Genomic DNA, 20,370 nt, shown 5'->3' on the forward strand with positions numbered 1-20,370 from the left:
ATAGCCTGACTGTGGTGGCACAGTGGATAGAGTGTCTGCCTGGAATGATGAAGTCGCTGATTCAAAACCCCGGGCTTGCCTAGAGAAGCAATTACTACAATGCTTACTGCTCCTCCTCCATTCCCTGCCTTTCTCTCTCTTTCCTCTCTCTAAAGTCAACAGATAAAATCTTAAAAAAAAAAAAAAAAAAAAAAGAATTACATTCCAGTGTCAGATAAAACTGTAAAAAAAAAAAAAAGGTAGAGCCTTTCTTGGTACTTTCACTCTTGCTATTCCCCATACCAGCAGCCAAAATGACCTTTTAAAAAACAAGTCAGCCTGACCTGTGGTGGCACAGTGGATAAAGCGTCGACCTGGAACACCTGAGGTCGCTGGTTTGAATCCTGGGCTTGCCTGGTCAAGGCACAAATGGGAGTTGATGCTTCCTGCTCCTCCCCACCCCCATCTCTCTCTCTCTTTCCTTTCTAAAATAAATGAAGTCTTAAAAAAAAAAAAGAACAAATCAGATCATGTCACCCTCCTTCTCCAAACCACTCATGGTTTCCCATCATATTTTGAATAAACTCCCAAGTTACCAGCCCTACAAGTCCTTGCATGACCATTTTATTTCCTACCACTCTCTCTGCTCCAGCCACACTGCCCTCCCTGAGGTTTCTCAGTCCTGCCAAAGGTATTCTACCTCAAGGTTTTTGTACTGCACAGGCGAAAGCCTTTCCTCCCAAATACTCATGGTTCATGCCTTCATTTTGATAAAAATTCTGCTCACTGTCACTTTTGAAAGGCCTTCTTTGACTTCACTCACTCTTTCTTTCCTTTCCTTACATTTTGGGGTTCATGGCACCTGTTACTACCTAACAACATTTTGCTTATACACTTAGCATAAGCTCAAAAAGGACTTTGTGTTGTTTACCCCTTGATCTCTAGCATTTGCAACAGTGCCTCACATACAGCAGGTATTCAATAAATGTTTGTAAATAAATACTAAATCCTTCTCCCGCCTCCTCTTCTCATCTTAGGACACAGAACCAGGTTCCCGGGTAGATGCCTGCCAGTGACCTGATGCAGATATAAACACCAGCTATGAGAGAACTGGCTCCACAGGACAAGACCCAGTGAAACTCATCCTGAAATGGAGACAGAATTCTCTTTAAAAGGACTATTCTTTATGGGTTGTACTTATTAGCTTTTACTTTGAAACATGCAATTAATTATTTTTAAGCGAGAGAGGCAGAGATGAGAAGCATCTCAAAGTGCTCATAGTTGCAGCACTTTAGTTGTTCATTGATTGCTTCTTATATGTGCCTTGATGGGGAAGGGGGACTCCAGTCGAGCCAGTGACCCCTTGCTCAAACCAGTGACCCTGCACTCAAGATGGTGAGCCTGTGCTCAAGCCAGATGAACCTGCATTCGAGCCCACAACATTAGGGTTTCAAACCTGGGACCTCAGCATCCCAGGTTAATGCTCTATCCACTGCGCCACCATCGATCAAGTGAAAAACACAATTCTTGAAGAGGAAAGTAAAAGGAAAACCCTGAATATTATAGTTACATAAATAAGTGAAAAGGTAAATTCCCTTGATGCCTGTGGTGGATTAAAAAATTGTTAAAAATATTTGCTGTCCTTTAAAGGAAAAGAGCCCTTCCCATTGCCATGTGACCTGCAGTGCCTCCCTGTTGACGTTTTCACACAAATGTCATATTGTAATTACAAAGCCTTCAAACAGGAATCTTGCTCAGGCTAATGAAATGTGAGTAGAAGTGACAATATGACAGCTATGAGTAGAAGCTTTTAAGAGTCATTGTGTTTCTCAAGTGTGTGTTTACTCTTCTTCCACCTAGAGAATGCCATGTCCCAAATAGAGGATGGTCCTTCTTCCTGGGCCCCAAAATGAGAAGTCACTGGATCAGAACCTCAGGTAAACACAGGTGCTGACATGTAATGTGAGCAAGAAGTAAACTGGGATTTAGGTCTGTTTTGACTATAGACTGACCCGGCAAAAGCTGAATACTGCATTGCCTATTCCATGAAAGGCGATCCTCTGAAATAGAAGTGGAACGGCACCACTCTGCCATGCATTTATCCCACTTCAAGTAATGAAAACCGGTTTAAATTCAACATTCTAAAGAAAACAAATCTGAGACTGTTAGGTAAAATTTCTGAGTGAGGGACAGAGTGCATACAGTTTTAGTTTTCAAGGTTGGCTTAGAATGAAAGTGATAAAATGACACTGGAATTCTACTTAATGTATTATTAGCCCTAATTAGTATTATCTTTAAACTCGCTGCCGGAGGAACTTATAAAGCAATGTTACACTGAATCATCATATGCAAATTAATGCCAGCAGTAACTTTCTTGTTATCAAAGCGTTCCTTTAGGAAATAGTTTTTCCTTGATACACTTGAGTATTTTTTTTTCCCAACATATTTTATAAAAGTGCTGAGAAAAGTTAAGCAAAAAGTATAAACTTGAAACTAAAAGGTAAGGATTTCATTCTGGGAGATTGGAGTTAAAGCAGCAGGAGGTAGGAATCAGAAGACAAACACAATGGCTGGGGCATACCATTTTTTACAAACGACTTCAAGCAAACTCTGGCTTGAAATACCCTTTCCTGTCACACCATCTGTGCCTGTTAGAAGCTTCATGTTTCATTGTCCATCTCAAATGCCCATTTCTCACTCCAACCTCCCTAATGCCATCAGGTGGAATTAATTTTGACATGGCTCAATTTTCATAACTTATTACGCCTCCACTGGAGGTGCACTAAATATACATCTCAGCCAAATTCCAAGGGACTGAGTAATTAACTTCTAGGATACACAAATAAACCTAAAGTATTAGGTCAAAATTTAAATTATTATTTTAATATCCTTATTAAAAGTGTTAGTGCTAGAGTTATTAAGTTGACCAATACATACGATACAAGTATAGAAACAATAATTCCCCAACACTGTTTGCTGTTAGACTCTCTCCTGCAGTCACTACTGCATCATATTTTAGCTGAGGTCGGTGGATGAACAAGATCAGGAATTAAATAAGAATTAAATTCTGGTTTCAAATTGTAAATGCTAGGTATACAATGTTTCAACAAGGCCAGAGTTACAATGTAACCTCTGCTTATTGTTCTTTGTATTATGTAAATTTTTGTAAATATTTATTGACTAAAAAAATACATAATGTTCTTCCTAAGTTATCTAATACAGTCAATCTAGTTCCCTATTTATCTACCTGAATGTTCTTAATAATTTTTTAATTATTTTGAATTGATTTTGAACATGAACCTTTATCAGCAATTATTACAGCATTTTTTAATCCAATAATTGCTATACATTTACACTTTGATAGAATTTCAAAAAAAATACATTCAATTTTTCACTCAGGTTACATCTAGAAAGCCTGCCTGTATCTGAACATGAATATTTGTATAATAATAACAAATCTAAATGACACACTATTGCTGATGAGATATGAGTAACCTTTATAAGTACTTAACCATGCCAAAGTTCAAGGATGTTGGAAATACTATTGAAGTCAGCATTCAACCTATCATGGAAAGAGTTCAACCACGGTGGCTCCTAAGCCCTTCTGCTTGAATTGCTTCTGTTCATAAGTATTTACTTATGATCAAGAGTCAAAAAGACTGTTTAAACGAGTCATTTAACTATTTAGCTGCACTGTTATGTAGCTCACATTTCTCAAGGATATTCTAAGTCTGTCAAACGTCTCGCTAAACCCAAATACAGTGTGTTCTTTTGACCAAATTCTCATGAATTCCTATCACTTATTCTAAGTGAATCTGTGCTGCCTCTTAGAGATCACTGCTTCACTTCTAAGTGTTTATAAACCACTAAAGTGGGTAATATGCTTTTCTAAAATTTTGCTCATGATTGATCAAATCAGTGGTCTAGGCTTTAAAGACACTCTCAAACACTCACGTTTCGAGCTATGCACCTGCCTGATTTTCCTCCATCATCTTCCTTCTTAGGTTGGTTACACCTGAAGCATAACCCAAACTCATTCAAGCACACATACATCTAGTTCAGGGGTCGGGAACCTATGGCTCGCGAACCAGATGCGGCTCTTTTGATGGCTGCATCTGGCTCGCAGACAAATCTTTAATAAAAAAATAATAACGTTAAAAATATAAAACATTCTCATGTATTACAATCCATTCATTTCCTACCGCTTATGTTCATGGTTGCAGGTGGCTGGAGCCAATCACAGCTGTCCTCCGGGACACCAAATTTTTATTGGATAATGTGTAACGCACACATGTCATTGTATGGCTCTCATGGAATTACATTTTAAAATATGTGGCGTTCATGGCTCTCTCAGCCAAAAAGGTTCCCGACCCCTGGTCTAGTTCCTGCTGAGGTCCTGTGACATGTGGGACACCTGATAGAGGCTGTGGAGCATCGGATCACGTTCCCTGAGTGGTAGGACAGGGAGGTGGGTTGGAGGCTGGGGCAGAGAGGGTATGGGGCGCCATTTCATACAGCAGAGAAAGGCTGAATGATTAAACTCAGAGGGGGTGGTCCATAGCAGAGTGAAGTGTAATCCACAGCAGACCCAAGCCAGACTCCCAAACCTAAAGGAGGGCACACAGAAAGCAGAGCAAGTACAAACAAGCTGGAACAGCAGGAAAGCCAGGAGGAGCAGAGCTGAGGGAGAGGGTGGGTCAGGAGGAACGAACTCCTGAGTCAGCTCTATCTTGTTTATATTCAATTCTCGGAGTGACAGGGGAGGGCCTGCCTGCCAAGGAAGCACAAACATGAGTAAAGATTCAGTCCTGCTTACATTCCTGATGTTGTAGATTAATTAATTTAAATTCCTAAAGCACAGAATGGAGAACTTTGTTGGCATTAAGATCCATGGGTATTTTTTTTTTTTTAATTTTAATTTATTTTATTTTTGTGGCAGAGACAGAGAGAGAGTTAGAGAGAGGGACAGACAGATAGGAAGGGAGAGAGATGAGAAACATCAATTCTTCGTTGCTGCTCCTTAGTTGTTCATTGATTGATTTCTCATATGTGCCTTGACCGTGGGGCTACAGCAGACCGAGTGACCCCTTGCTCCAGCCAGTGACCTTGGGCTCAAGCTGGTGAGCCTTGCTCAAACCAGATGAGCCTGCGCTCAAACTGGCGACCTCGGGGTCTCGAACCGGGATCCTCCACGTCCCAGTCCGACGCTCTATCCTTTATTTAGGTTAGAATTCAGGGTAGTAATACCTAAGTACCTTCTGTATGCCAAGCGCTGTTCTAAATGTTTATACATTAATCCTCATTACAGTACAACTGTGATTATGAGTCCTATTTTACAGATGAAGAAACTAGAGCTAGGTAATTTGCAGAAATCCATGCAACTAACAGAAGTGAGATTTGAACTAGGCAAGTATAACCCCAAAGTTCATACTTAACTCCTATTCATTATAGCCTATAGACTGAAAGAGAATCCTTTAAATAATTACTATACTCCCTTGTTCATGATAAGGTGTGAAACAGCAAACAGAAATTAGAATAGGCCTTATACGCTCCTTCGAGGACCTTGTCACAAGTTTAAGTGACAAAGAGTTAAGCAGAGTTCAGCAAGAGGGCAGGAAGAACAGGTATTCTTGTTTATCCAGGGCAAACCTTTATAGTGTAACTTTATGATTTTTATCTCCACATAGCTTTAGAAAAAGTGAATCCAAAGTTAATATAAAAATTCAAGGTGAAACACTTAACCCATCTGGGTTACCTATAATTCTTGCTCCCATTATTTTAATACATTTTAACTGTTTAGCTGAATGTGTGCATTTTTGTTATAATAACGAGTTCTCATTTCTCCCTCTGGCTACTTCTGGTTGTCTATCTACTCCTTATCTTCATAAGAAGGGCACTTTATAGTTCCTTCTGCAAAAGGGTTCATCTAACATGGTACCAACCATTTAAACACACAATGTGTCTAAAAATTAACCAGATTAAATCAGTCTTTACTTTCATTTTAAAAGGAAAGTTTATTCATTCCTAATGTTCTGTACATATTTTCACTTGAAAATTTCATTTCAGACACAAATGAATAGATTACATCTTTCAAAGCAAAAAGAGCTTGATTAAGTAAAACAGTACATATTTACTTTAGTATTAAGTCTGGCTGGCTAATTTCAAAGGGTCAAACATTGCACCCACTTGTGCCAACTGGGATCAGGGTAAAAGTATTTCATGCTTCATACATTTTTCTTTATCACACATTTAATTCCCTCACAATGTTCAATTTCACATTTAAAAGGCAAATTAATCATTAATTCCCTAATGAATAAATGTCTACCTCTGACTGGAAAGTTTCAAAATAAAAAAATAAAACAATGTAGATCTTTCAGTAACTGCTTAGCCAAATAAATATTGCCAATATAAGTTTAAAAAGGTGCCCTGGACAGTTGGCTCAGTGGTGGAGCATTGGCCTGGCGTGTGGATGTCCTGGGTTCGATTGCCAGTCAGGGCACACAGGAGGAGCAACCATCTGCTTTTTCATCCCTCCCCGTTCCCCTTCTCTCACTCCCTTCCCCTCCCCTCCCCCATGGCTCCATTAGTTCAAGCACAATGGCTCCAGGTGCTGAGGATGGCTCTGTGGAGCCTCTGCCTCTTGCGAGCATGGGCCCAGATGAGCAGAGCATCAGCCCCAGACGGGGCTGGCCAGGGGAGATACCAGTTGAGCACATGTTGGAGTCTGTCTCTCACTTGGGGAAAAAAAGTTTACAAAGTATTATTTCCTTTGTTCTCAGGTCATACTCCTGCTTCAATTCCCCATACTCTTCAAAATAATACAGCTACACATAAGGTCACACATTACAGGCAGGTAAACTGGTAAAATATTACAGATTGGTAGCATGCAGGTATTTTACATCTTTAAAAGCAATGAAAAATGCTTGTTTCCCTTGACTAGATGAAACAGAATTAAGATAAAGGTTTAATTAAAATATAAATATTAATACATGTGGAGGCCTATTTCTTTTTTAAAAAAAAGAAAAGTGGCAGAGATGAAAATTTTAGGTCAGAAAAATATCTTTCCTAACTAAAGATTTTCACTGGCAAAGTTTGCTACTAAAATAAAATTTCTTAAGATGGACATTTTCTACCCATTTTATTTCATGATATGGCCAATTGCTATCTATCCATTTAGATTATCCATGGGAAATTTTTAATCCTGGGCCAGCTTCTCTCAACTGAGCAGTGTGCATTTCTGATTGGTTCTGCTGCTCTCCAGTGAGCATGTGCTTGGAAGCGTGCAAACACACACACACACACATTCACACTCACACTCACACTTAAATAAAAGCCTATGAGAAACATGCTGTTTACTGTGCTCACTCTCCTTCTTTGCATCTTCCTTTTTTCTCTACCATTTTGAAGAGAAAATATTGTATCTTTTCAAATATCATTTCAGTAAAGGCTGTTCTTCAATAATGATTCTGAAGACAGTAAGATGCTGAAGAGGAACAGACAACTGTCTGTAGACAGTTCAGACCTCTTGCTCTGAACAAAGCCTTCTGAAGAAATGTTAGTACACACTTTATAACCACAAGATTGTGATGTGCAGGAGCTGGAAGGGACCCCAGGAAGCATCTAATCCACTCACATCACTTGAAGACAAGATAGATGGCAAGTCTTGTCCAAAGTTATGCCCAGTTGATAGCTAAGTCAGTGCTGTTTTCCAAAAATACCACATGGGGACAAATGAGTATTCATTTCTTTGGAGCTGGAGGACAACTCAATTCAAGCAACATTTATTAAGCACCTATTTTGTACAAGGCACCTTACTAGATGCTACTGAAGGTACAAAGATGGATGACAGTCCCTGCCTCCAAGTGCTTATGAAAGTCCTGTGAGGCCATGTTTCAAGATCTTTCTTAGAAGAACGTAATACTGACCAAGGCTAAGGTTGCTGGTGATAACAAGGTCGTTGCTGCCCGGGAGGGCTGCTCTCCCATATGACACTTTCTTCCTTCACTGTCAGAGCTCCAGCCTGTCACACAGCCACTGGGGCCCTAGGACAGTCTTTCCTCCCAGCCCTCCAGTCACCCTGCAGGTCACAGCCTGTCCCACCCTGGTGACAGAGCTGACAGGAAGGCAGCGGTACCCCAGACCCACCCCTCCAATCACTGTGTGCTTCCCCCTTGTGTCCAGCCTTAGGCTCTCTGCGAGGACCCTGCCCATGTCCCAAGGAACTGTCAAAGTGACCCAGGAGAATGCCCTAGCACAAACATCGCTGGAATATAACACCCACTGCCACCATCAACCACCTCTCCTGCGTCTATGTGGAAAATAAGGTAATTCCAGCCCCTGCCCCCCTGCCATACTCCTGCTTCAACTCCCCACACTCACAACAATATGGAAGATGTGCTTGTTGGTCAGAAGTAAATTCAAGAGGCATTGGAAAACAGTGAATAGATAAAAATGATCTCCCATTTTGTATGTCTTTTCCAGTATAGTATTTTCATACCACTACCTGATTAAATTCTCACTGCAACTCTGAGGTAGTTAGTGAAGATATTATTCCCATTGTAACATAGCTGAAGAACCTTAGGCGTGAGACTAAGTGGCTTGCCCCAAAGTCACCCAGCTAAGAAAGTGTAGAGCCAAGTGTCCAGGCTTCTTGACTCCAAATCCAGTGCTCTTCCCCCTATATAGTCTATAATTGGCAGGCAATTAAATGAATTGCCCATGATCATACCCCTGCTAAGTGTTGGTGATGGGATTAGGAGTCTGTCTCTAAACCTGTTAGTAGGGTGCCCTTCCACCATACCAACTAGCAAAGCCAGTGTGCTCAGAATGACTACCATGGAAGATCTAGAGAAATGTCTGGTCTCCGTCACCCTCCCCCAAGTCAATGATGCATCACAAAACTGGGATAACCTCTGGAACAGGTACAGTCCTTCTCGAACAATGCCAGAGGCAGACTACAAATTTAAATCTTAGAACTTCGCCTCCACCCATACTGAAGTTCAATCATCGATGTTATGGGCAAATGGGAAACAGGTAAGCTGAGCAGAGCTTACTTTTGCCATTACACAACTCTGAACCTTTAATTTCTATCTCCCTTCTCTACCTCATTCGGCCTCTCCACTTTACCAAACAAACTCCTGAACCACAAGACAAAATCCAATTTAATCCAGAACTGGTAGCAAGAAAACAATGAATCCGTCCTGGGTTCTGGGTTCTTTCCTTCCTCTAGCTTGTTGAACGGAGGGCCTCGTCATGTGATTTTCATTCAGAGGACTCGCCCGATGCTTGCAATCATTCCTACACCTTTTCTTTACAAATGTCTCAGTCCTTTAGCTTTGAGGATAGCACTGTATGTGGTGGGGAGATTTGAGATGCAGAGCAATAAGGAAAAACTGCTCCTGGAAGACAGAGCTAAAACATTTCATATCAGTTCTCTGCTCATTAAAATGAAAGTAGCTATTACTGAATCATTAGTGTGGGAGAGGAAGGAAGCTTCAGGATCATGACTTAAAACCCAATTCCAGAAACAGTTCCACTGAGTACAGGTAACGTATGCCACAGAACCCAGGATTCACAATTTAGTGCCCCTGCCTGCTATTGCTGATGCTATAAAAACTTGCACTAAAGATGGTATCCACTTTGCAAAAAGGCACTCCACCCTCAAAACCCAAGAAACACATATCAAATTATATCAGTCCAGAGTTCTTATATATACTTTCTCTGTCTCCTTCACAATGCCTAAGGGAGGGCTAAGTACACTGTATTCACAAAAAGAGGAAATGTGTGCAAACTCTTTTGTGAATTTCAAGATCTAGCTTACATTTAAAACAGGCTAATGCTTAATGCTGGTTTCAAGTTTGAGCATCTGAAACGTTCTCATGTTCTCACCGTAGTTATTCAGAGCACACTGGTTTCCCTAATGTCAGTGCCACGGTTCTGTCTGGGAGAGAAGCTGCTGTTGTTTTGATCTGGAATGCCAGGCTCCCCATAGGGGAATTGCTTTGAGGAGTATAGGCATATAGAATTCTGAAACGGAGATGGGCTTTTGCTGTACAAGGAAGTGCGTGCTCTCACATGGGTGAGCTGTGTGTGCCCCTCCAAGTTAGTGATGATCTATCTAACCTACACCTGCAGCGACTCAGAGGACTAACGGAAGAGAGGAGGAGCTTGGAGACAGCAACTCCCTTCAATCAGCTGTGCAGCTTTAGCCAAATAGCTCTTTACAGTATTCAGTATTTATGTACAAAATATTTATATATAGTATAACCTACACAGATGGAAGGGGCTCAGCTGTGTTGATGAAGATGAAAGCGCTTCTACTTACACACTTTAGGCATGTGCTGAAACAATGAAATGGTTTGGAGGTTTCTAATACTCATTTCCTAAGGTCATTATCCATATATGCTGTGAGATGTGGTGGTTGGTGACCTAAAATACAAACACCAGGCAGTAATTTCACACTAACCTGGGCCTGCAGCAACTCCAAGGACAAGGGACATGGGGCTGGGGAGAGAGCATCTCCCTTCAATCAGTTGTCCAGATGTAGCCAAATACTAGTTAGATATTTAGATATTTGGCATTACACACACACACACACAAACACACACACATTTATTTATTTACATTAGGCCCTACAAAGATGAAAGGAAGAGATTTAATCATGCCAATGATGAAACAACTTCCATTACACACTTCCGTAGGGGAGATGTAGTGCCAGAATAATGGTGTGATCTCCAGACTTGCAGAGTCTGTCTCCTCAAAGTCATCTTTTAGGAGTTATGCTGTGAGATGAGCCTGCAGGTCCAGGCGAATGATTTTGCATTTAATGTGGGCCTGCACAAGTCTAAAAGAGGGAAGGAGGTGGTGGGGGAGAGATTATCTCCCTTTAATCAGTTGTCCAGATGTTGCCAAATAGCTCAACATTATATTTGGCAAAATGTATACATATAAAAATATTTTATATATATTATGTACCATCATGATGGATGGTAAGGAATTAATCTCACTCATGATCATGAAAAACTTCTACTTGCACACTTTGGGCAGATGGAGAGATGAAGTCCTAGGCTAATTAAATGATTTACAGGCTTCCGAAAATGTAAATTTATCCTCTAGTAGTTATTTTTTTAATATGTGAATACTCATGAAAATGTTACCTCTCAATCTACTTTTAAAACACAGGTAATAGAGTAAGATCAGATGATTAGCAATAACTATATTGCTCACAAAAATTAGGGGATATTTTATAGCTTCATATTCATTTTGAAATACCCCCTTATTTTTGTAAGCAGTTTATTTGATTCCATAGCCTCTACTGCATATGACTCAACTATTTTACAAGCTAACACAGTGCTAAATTTTGATAACATCCCATTGCCTTGCTTTAATACTATCAACCACTGCAGCACAGTCACCATCAGATCCTGACTTTTTTCTTGCTTTCTGACAGGGTTTGGCAGAAACTGCCCTGGCCCCCAGTCACAGCACCTCGGGGCTGCAGAAAGCACTCTGTAGAATCCCAGACTTCTTAAAGGTGAAGGTAAGAAGGAGAGTGAGAAAAGAAAGGAGAAAGCTTACTTGGAGGAGTACCAGGGACTCAGCACTTATATCTGCAACAAATCTAAAGTGATAGGAGAAAGCCACAGAAGAGAAATGTTTTTCCCTTTGGCAACACAGTAACCAAAACACGTGTATACAAAAGAAAAAAGTAAGAGTTGAATACAAGCTAATGAATGTTTATAAACCAGCAACCTGGGGCGGGGGAAAGCCTTGATTTGTAATATTTGCTAATTTCCTTGGTATAAATACTCCCACCACGGCCAATTTCAAGCTACCAACAAAAAGTACTGAACATTTGAATTGAGAAGAGATGTAACTAGCACACCATTATAGTACATCTGCCATACAGACACACCAGATGCAAACAGTCTCAAGGACATTGGAAATAGCAAAATGTATTTTTGAGTATTACTTTTGTTTTTAATATAACAGTTAATTGTAAGTGCATGTCATTTAATTTTTAATAATGGCTGTGTTTAACAACCATTTTGCAAAATTATTGAAAATTTAATAATCAGTAAGCCTGTATGAGTTGGCTCCAACATACCATACCTAAAGTGGGAGGAAAAGTCAGGCTGAAAAATCATTGAATACTATTTACTTTTTTTTTTTTTTTGTATTTTTCCGAAGCTGGAAACAGGGAGGCAGTCAGACAGACTCCTGCATGCACCCGACAGGGATCCACCCGGCATGCCCACCAGGGGGCGATGCTCTGCCCATCTTGGGGTGTCGCTCTGCCGCAATCAGAGCCATTCTAGCACCTGAGGCAGGGGCCACAGAGCCATCCTCAGCGCCCCGGCGAACTTTGCTCCAATGGAGCCTTGGCTGCGGGAGGGGAAGAGAGAGACAGAGAGGAAGAGAGGGGGAGGGGTGGAGAAGCAGATGGGCACTTCTCCTGTGTGCCCTGGCCGGGAATCGAACCCGGGACTCCTACACACCAGGCCAATGCTCTACCACTGAGCCAACCAGTCAGGGCTATTTACTTTTTTTTGTATAGATAGGGAGACATAGTAGAAAATAAAAGAATTTCTATGATTCTTAAAACGTCAGTATGTTCTGTTCATTAATTCCTCAAGAATATAAAATATTCTCAAGAAAATGAGATGTTTCAAAGGATTTTAGAGCTATAAATGTGAATACTTAAAATATAGGTAAATGTCCAGTTTTATAAAGGCTATCTATCCTGAACAGTTTCCAGGAGCTCTAGAAGCCGACTAGAATAACACATGAATTATTTTACCATTAACTTGTTTTACCGCTATAAAGCCACTCAGAAACCCTCTTGGACTGGGGCTGCCCTCGGCCAGGGCCAGCAGCCTTTTTAGCTCCAGGTGTTACCAGCACAGGGGATGCCACTTTTAAAAGGCTCAGACTTACAGAGAGAAGAAAAAAACAGAATGAGCTGGAAGGAAGGGAAAGGAGAAGGGATAAGGGAGGGAGACGGAAAAGCTTTGTGGAGATGGAAAAGCATTATGTCCGAGTGCCACCAATTACTGACAGTTAGCACAGGCCTGTGAACTGGATTGAGCTAGAGGCTGGAGTCCCAGTTCCCTGTTTTAGCACTGCACTGTTGCACTGCTGGATTGAAAGATTAAAGCACACTACCACACAATCATCTCAGTTACACTCCCACAGCTTTCCAGCTTGGGATGACTTACATCTGGGTAAATGATAATTCACATTTTTTCCTGATGTTTGCAAACGTCTGGATGGATCATGCCATATAATCTGTATAATTAACCTGAAAGTTCACATTTCCTTGTTACAGTAAACAAAAAGCAATAAATGCTTCTAAAATTTGCCAAAGTTACGCAGTCACGTGTATCAGACAACCTTGATTAAGGTGCATTATTATTATTTTATTTAAGCATTTTACTGTTTTAAAAGCCTCCCTCTTATTAAAATTTAAAAATATCACATCATGTCTGGAAAACTTTAAAGCAGTTTTGTAAAAAGTTATCCATCAGAGAGTCATGTTAAAGATTGAATTTACGTTGAAAAATCAGTAAAGGTAGGTGTGCCAATTCATGTTGTTACCTGTGAATCTGGCTTGAAGCTATATTTGTGGGTTAATAAACATTTTATACTTGTTTACTCAGGCTGTGTTAAAATATCATAATGCTGTCTAGTTTTTAGGAAGATGACACCACTGATCTTTGATCAGTGGGGGCATGTGCATTTAGTGATGTTTCTGAAACTAAGAGAGAATTTGTGCTAAGCTGGGTCACACTTTCTCACCCAGTCAAAGATTGGCAATACTAACTTCTTCTGTGGTCAGCAGAACACTTCTGATGTATTTAGCCTAACTCAAAGCTATGCATGTAAACAGAGATAGGCCTCTATCATAATCACAGTTACAAACATACTTATATAATAAATTTCTTTCAGTGGCTAAAAAAAAATAGTTTTTGTAAGAAAAGCAAGACAACCCAATATGAAAGTGGTTAAATCATTTTCGACCGCTGTCACCCACTAACATCTGCATATATCCACTGGTGCAGGTGGCCAGAGGTGCCCATGAACAAATAAACCAATTGTATATATTTAAAAATCCAAGATAAATAAGTAATGCTAAGAAAGAATAACAATTAAATTATTAGTTCTGTGGCTAATAGAAATGAACAACCTTTGATAAAATAGTCCTGATGGGGAAGGAGAAGAGCTTTAGTTGTTTTTAAATGGCCGCCGTGGTGAAACTTCACCTCTTGTAGAAATTTATCTTCGGTCTCCTTCAACTCGCTTTTTACGAACTAGGTAAGAAAGAAATAAAGGTTGAAAAGACGAAGTGAAGGAATATTTCTTAAATTTCAGATAAACAACATTAATCACACGGAATAGCAATCCCACACACTTGAGGGTACTGTTACTATAAATTTCAACATTCAATTACCCAGTGGATTATTCTATCATTATTGGGAATATAATGATAGAATAATCTAGTGTCTTGTGGGGATTTACATGTAAATAAAGCTATGTCTGATAGTTGAGAATTTAAATGTTAGAACTTTCTCATTTCTATGGAGTAGAATAGATCCACAGCATAGTGAATTTCTAAATATTTTCTTGGTCACTTATCCACAGCCCATCTTCTCAGCTTTTGTGCAACTCAATCACCAACTGGCTTAAACTAAAGCCCCAGGATGACACATTCACAATCTATTTATTCTGATTATGGCTTGAAGACCAGGAGGATCTGCTATCAGAATTTCAAAGTTTCTAAACCAGTTTTAAATAGAACCTCCTAAATATCTACCTGAAGGTGTGATTCAGACAGCAGGCAAACTCAGAGATTAAGGTTCCTTTAAATTTGTTCTTAGTATCAAAGAAGTTGCCCAGCTACCTGCTCCCAGGTTCTGCAACCAGCTTCTTCCCCCTCTCATCTCCCCACCTGCAGGCTCTTCTGGCGGGTAGGAGGAGGGCTACTCTAACCTTCCTGGATCTGGGAAAACGGTGCCCTGACTGTGGTCCTGCCCCAACTCTCCACTTCATTAAGTAGCCCAGCCTACTCCTGCCGAGGCTGCCAAAACTGTTTGTTTTTTTAACAGAGACAGTGAGAGAATCAGAGAGAGGGACAGACAGGGACAGACAAACAGGAAGGGAGAGATGAGAAGCATCAATTCTTAGTTGAGGCACCTTAGTTGTTTATTGATTGCTTTCTCATATGTGCCTTGACCGGGGGGGGGGGGGGGGGCTACAGCAGAACCAGTGAACTTGGGCTCAAGCACCGACCTTTGGGCTCAAGCCAGTGACCATAGGGTTATGTCTATGATCCCACACTCAAGTCAGTGACCTCACGCTCAAACTGGTGAGCGCTCAAGCCAGCAACCTCAGGGTTTTGAACTTGGGTTCTCTGCGTCCCAGTACAATGCTCTATCCACTGCACCACTGCCTGGTCAGGCCTAGGCTGCAAAAACTTTAACCAAAGGTGTAGCCCACAGCTACTGCTCCTGGGCTCAGGACAGCCTCTCCATTTACTTCAAACCTCTTGTTGTGCCTGTTTTTCTCTGGCCTCCATGTTGTTCAGCTGTGGATCCCTCTGCTTTTCCTAGATACCTTCCAACTGTTGCCTCCACTTTTCCTTCCCCAAAGCCCTGTTTTCTGGGATGCCTCCTCAGCCTCACCCTGTGCACCCCAAAGGCAAGTGCTGCCAAATGCCTGGCCAACCTCTAGATGCCACACACTGCACCCTGGCTGGGCCTCAGGGTCTTCACTACTGAGCATGTGTGGGCAGGGAACTGAACACTAGCCATTACCTGCCCTCCTTTGATCTTGCCCACCGTCTGAATCCCTCCCCACGGCCAGCACTATAGTTGGTGGAACACCATGCCCAGTTCCCCTGTCCAAGGTCTGGCATTCTGATCCTGAACCTCAAACTGAGGACTGAGGCTGACTGCTTGCCAAGTGTACTGTCTGCACCCGAATGTCCTTTTGTCATGTTGTTTCAGGTGGCTGGGATGTCCCCAGACCAAGTCTTCCCAATCTGTCCCATTCTTCTGTACATGGTTAACTAGGACATGCCCCATCTCAGTCTAACAGAAAAAAATGCCACAGGTCCTCAGCAAAGAGTGGACAGCAGGAAAGATTAACGAGAGGCTAATGGAAAAGGCTACTTCTGAGTTTACCTTCATATCATAGTTCCATTGGTTCATGTCATATGTAAATTATCAAAGTATCAGACACAACCATATTTAAACCCAAGTACAGAAGCACAGTCATGACTCAAATGTAAGTGAACTGGGAATTTCCATGTCATCTATCTTTTGGTGTAGATAACAACATAGGGTGATTACATGTAATAAGTAAGTGAAAAAGAAGCAAATACATAAAGCAAATCAAGAAAAAAGCACAGGCTATCTGGAAAATAAACAAACAGTTCTTGAGGGAATGCTACAATAAAACGTAAACATTGTGAAGATGGTGAGGATTCCTAGGACCAGGTACTAGTGTGCCTTTGATGAAGGGCTGGCACTAAAGGCCAGCGGAATGCTGAGATGCAATGTGTGATGTGCAGAAATGAATGATCATCAGGCTTTTCTAACAGCTAACAATATGTATTATGACTGCATTACCCAGGTCATTATTCTTTGTGATGGCAGCTGCCACTCTTGTTCGTGGCCCTTGCTTCGTAAACTGATATCCAAATTTGAGGATCCTTGAATTCTCCTCGAGCATCTGGGCAATTTCCATCTCTACAGCCGTTCCCAACTGCTGTCTCTGGTGGCAGGTGAGACACATACCCCGGATGAGGAAGAAGAAAGAGGAAACAGTTACTTGTGTGGGAAAGATACATGGCTACATGTTGGACAAAAGATCCAAAGAGGCAAAAGTCTCCAATTAAATGGGACAAATTTGCTTGAGATATTTTCTCTCATGCAGTCATTTGTTCCTTGTCTAGAAGCAAAAACCAAATGTGCTGGCAAGCTAACCTGAGAAGACTAAGCCAATTATTTATGAAGGAAGAGATGACTCCAGATGTAAATTAAGGCAACTCTTAATATTTCAGGTTTCCAATTTACCCCAGTATCTGTGGTTTAAACAAATGGTGTTTTTTAATAGTGAAACTCTATTATAGCAATCAATCCAATTACTGAATTTTCTACTCCATATCTAAAAATAATTAAAGATCATCAGTCAATGGGCCATTCTTTCTCAGCAGAGTCTAAGAGATTGCCAAGAAGCTTTATTGTGGCTTGAACCCTAGCCAGGTGAATTCTCAAACACTAAAGGAGTTACTGGGCCACAGAAAAATCCCCAAGTTTTTTATGTTTGTAAAGAGATACTCTGTCTTTTAAGTTGAAACAGAATAATAAAAACATTAAAAATAGATCTAAAAAATGGCAGCAGGTAATTTAAATTTAAATAAGAATTTAAAATTACATTTAAGGGACACAGTACATTTTTTCATATTTAATATTTCATTACATTTAAAAAAATTATTTAATGAAAGAAGGGGAGGTAGAGACAGACTCCTGCATATGCCCCGACAGGGATCCACCTGGCAAGCCCATAAGAAGGCGAAGCTCTGCCCATATGGGGCCCTTGCTCGGTTGCAACCAGGGCCATTTTTTAGTGCCTGAGGTGGAAGCCATGGAGCCATCCTCAGCACCTGGGCCAACTTGAGCCATGGCTGCTGCAGAAGGGGAGGAGAAGAGAGACTGAGAGAGAGGTGAGGGGGGAGGAGTAAAGAAGCAGGTGGACACTTCTCCTGTGTGCCCTGGCCAGGAATCGAACCTGGGACAGCCAAATGCCAGGCCAACGCTCTACCAGTGAGTCAACCAGCCAGGGCCTCAATCAAATTTTTTTTAAATTTTTTAATTTAGATGATTAAATTTAACAGGGTGACATTGGTCAATTAGAGTACATAGATTTTAGGCAAACATCTCCACATCATTTGGCCAGTTGATTATATGTTGTATACCCATCGTTTTTTGTTTTTTTTTTTATTTTAAATTTTTAAATATTTTAAAGTGAAATGTTTAAGCTTGTTTAGAAAAAGCAAATAAAAAAGTATATAAAATGAAAAAGTTTCCTTCCTCTAATATTCCCATTTCCCACAGAGAAAACCAGTTTGGCACATAATCTAGTCTTTTAAACATTTTCTATGCATTCGCATGTCTATGTAATTTCATGTACATCTACGCTTTTTCACAGAAATGGATTCTACAAGTGGAATTCTACAAATGGATTCTGAGATGTTTTCATTTTTCATTTCACATTACTAACAGCTTCTCCTGTAGGTAAATATATGCTTACCTCATCCAATAGCTGCACAGCATTCCACTGTAGTAATGAAACAAATGTTAAGCAGGTGTCGGTCCTAATGACTGATTGTTACATTGCTTTCCACTTCTGCTAGTTCAAACAATGCTACAGGAACTTCCCTTGCACACACAGTATATCCTGGGGCATTTCTGCAAGTATGCCTGAAAGGCAAATCTTATCTGGGTCCAAGCATAAGCTTGGTTTCATTTTTGATATATTACTGATTTACCCTTGAAGGTAATGACGATCTTTACTCCTGCTAACAGTGTATGAGAGTTACTGTTTTCCCTACTCTTACCAACATGGGATATTACCAATCTTTTTATCTTTATCAATCCAACTCGGAAAAGTTATATTTCCCTTGTATACATTTAAACACTTTAATTTACCTTTCTGAAATTATGAATAAGAACAATTAATTTTCTAAAGCATTTGTATTTTGAAACTCCCAATCTATGTCATTTGCCCATTTTTTTCTCCCATGTTATAATTCCTAGGTTTATTTTAAAGTATTACTATTGATTTGTAAATTTTTTTATATTAGGAAATAGCCCTTTGTCAAAATTGCTGAAAATACTTTGCTCAGTTTGTCTTTCTTTTTGATTACTATAAAGACTTTTCTGCTTTCATACAGTCAAATTTATCAATCTAGATTTTATGTCATGTTTAGAAAGTCTCAAACTCCTGACTTCTTCCATCTCTTTCATGATTTTGTATATTGCAATATTTAAATCTTGATTTCTTCTGAAATGAATGTTAGTATAAGGATCAAAATAGAGCACCATCTTAATTTTGTTTCAAAATGCTAGCAAATTGTCCTCATCTTTTACTTCATTTTCCCTTCCATGATTTAAAATACCACTTAGCTGCAAAATTCTCAGGCATACTTGAGTCTTTCTGGACAGTATTACTCTGCCAGTTTATTTCTGTGCCAGTATCATGCAACTGGATTGTTTTACAATAGATTAAAATATATATACCTTTAAAATTTGGAAATTTTCGGTATGTTGCAGATGAAGGAGAAGGGTTTATGGACAGAGTTTTGTGTCCTAGGCAAGTTCTAAGGCTTCGTCTTTGTCATCTTTCTTTTCATCCAACAAGCTGTCAAATGAGTCTCTTAAAGATATTAACAAAATGTGGTACTTCCAGTAGCACAACATTTTGGGGAATCCACAGGGTAGAGATTAGCATTCTACTTAATGTGGGTCCATGGGAGGGAGAAGCAGCAAAATAGAGTCACCGAGCCCATAGTTTCATGAGCAACCTTAGCTCATGACATACGTTAGAACAATGGGACTGTATTAAGGATTGAGACCCAAGCTAAAGTTGGCTCTGCCATAGGTATGGCTTATGGCCTTGGAATGGGCCGAAGTGGTACTATCCAAGGGCTGCAGCAGCTCATGGTGCATGTGGCTGACTGAGAGGGATAATATAAGAGTCACTTTGCTTCTCCTCACAAATCTTAAGCATTTGGAGTCCTGCACTTGGGTAACTTGGAGGATGGTGTGATGATGGTGATATAAAGATGATAAAAGGTGATATAAAGGCTATAGGAGCTCAAGAAAATGGTACTGAGAGGGGGGCATATAACAGAATGGGAGGAAGTAATATAACGTAGGGCATCTTCTTTTTCAAACTTTTTTTCCCCTTTTCTTTGAGGTGTTTTGTGTTGTGTAAACCCAGGGCACCAAATGGGCACCAGAATTTTTTACAATCGAGATAGCATGTTTCTCTTTTTAAAGTTACTAAATACAAAGAAAAAAAGAAACTAAAGTTTAAGCATACATTTCTTCAGCTCGCCTTCTGTTTTTCAGTAACCTCTTTACTCAAATTTACTTATTCATGAATATGCAGCTCCAGTTGTTCTCACAAGGCACCTGATTAAGGCATGACATGTTTACCTGGGGTCCACACAGTGGCGGGTTCTCAGTGGCCTTCATTCTGGGGCAGCTGCCTGCTGCAATGATACTAAGTGGGTCTTAGCTGCTGGCCCTGCCTAAGGAGACTGACTTTATGAGTTTATTTCAAACCCTTCATTAGAGAGATGAAGAAACTGAGATTTACTTCTAA

The 20,370-nt window shown here is 40.3% G+C and overlaps 1 protein-coding gene and 1 long non-coding RNA gene across 8 annotated transcripts in view; one reads left to right on the top strand and one right to left on the bottom strand.

Moving 5' to 3' along the window:
* The first annotated feature begins 1,320 nt into the window (after positions 1 to 1,320).
* On the top strand, positions 1,321 to 13,265 carry LOC136335211 (uncharacterized). The gene is made up of 3 exons (XR_010731285.1): positions 1,321 to 1,565; positions 1,840 to 1,916; positions 8,161 to 13,265. It is a non-coding gene; the product is annotated as an uncharacterized lncRNA (long non-coding RNA).
* Positions 12,135 to 20,370, bottom strand: part of TMOD2 (tropomodulin 2) — a 60,009-nt gene continuing 51,773 nt past the window's right edge. For all 7 annotated transcript variants that reach the window (XM_066276328.1, XM_066276326.1, XM_066276331.1 and 4 more), the window contains exons 9-10: positions 16,608 to 16,752; positions 12,135 to 14,288 (exon numbers count right to left, since the gene is read on the bottom strand). In XM_066276328.1, coding sequence (XP_066132425.1) covers positions 14,254 to 14,288; positions 16,608 to 16,752 — 180 coding nt within the window. In that variant the 3' untranslated portion in view covers positions 12,135 to 14,253. The remainder of the gene's footprint in view (positions 14,289 to 16,607; positions 16,753 to 20,370) is intronic.

Source organism: Saccopteryx bilineata, chromosome 4 (assembly GCF_036850765.1).
Source record: "Saccopteryx bilineata isolate mSacBil1 chromosome 4, mSacBil1_pri_phased_curated, whole genome shotgun sequence".
In the NCBI taxonomy this organism is placed as follows: domain Eukaryota; kingdom Metazoa; phylum Chordata; class Mammalia; order Chiroptera; family Emballonuridae; genus Saccopteryx; species Saccopteryx bilineata.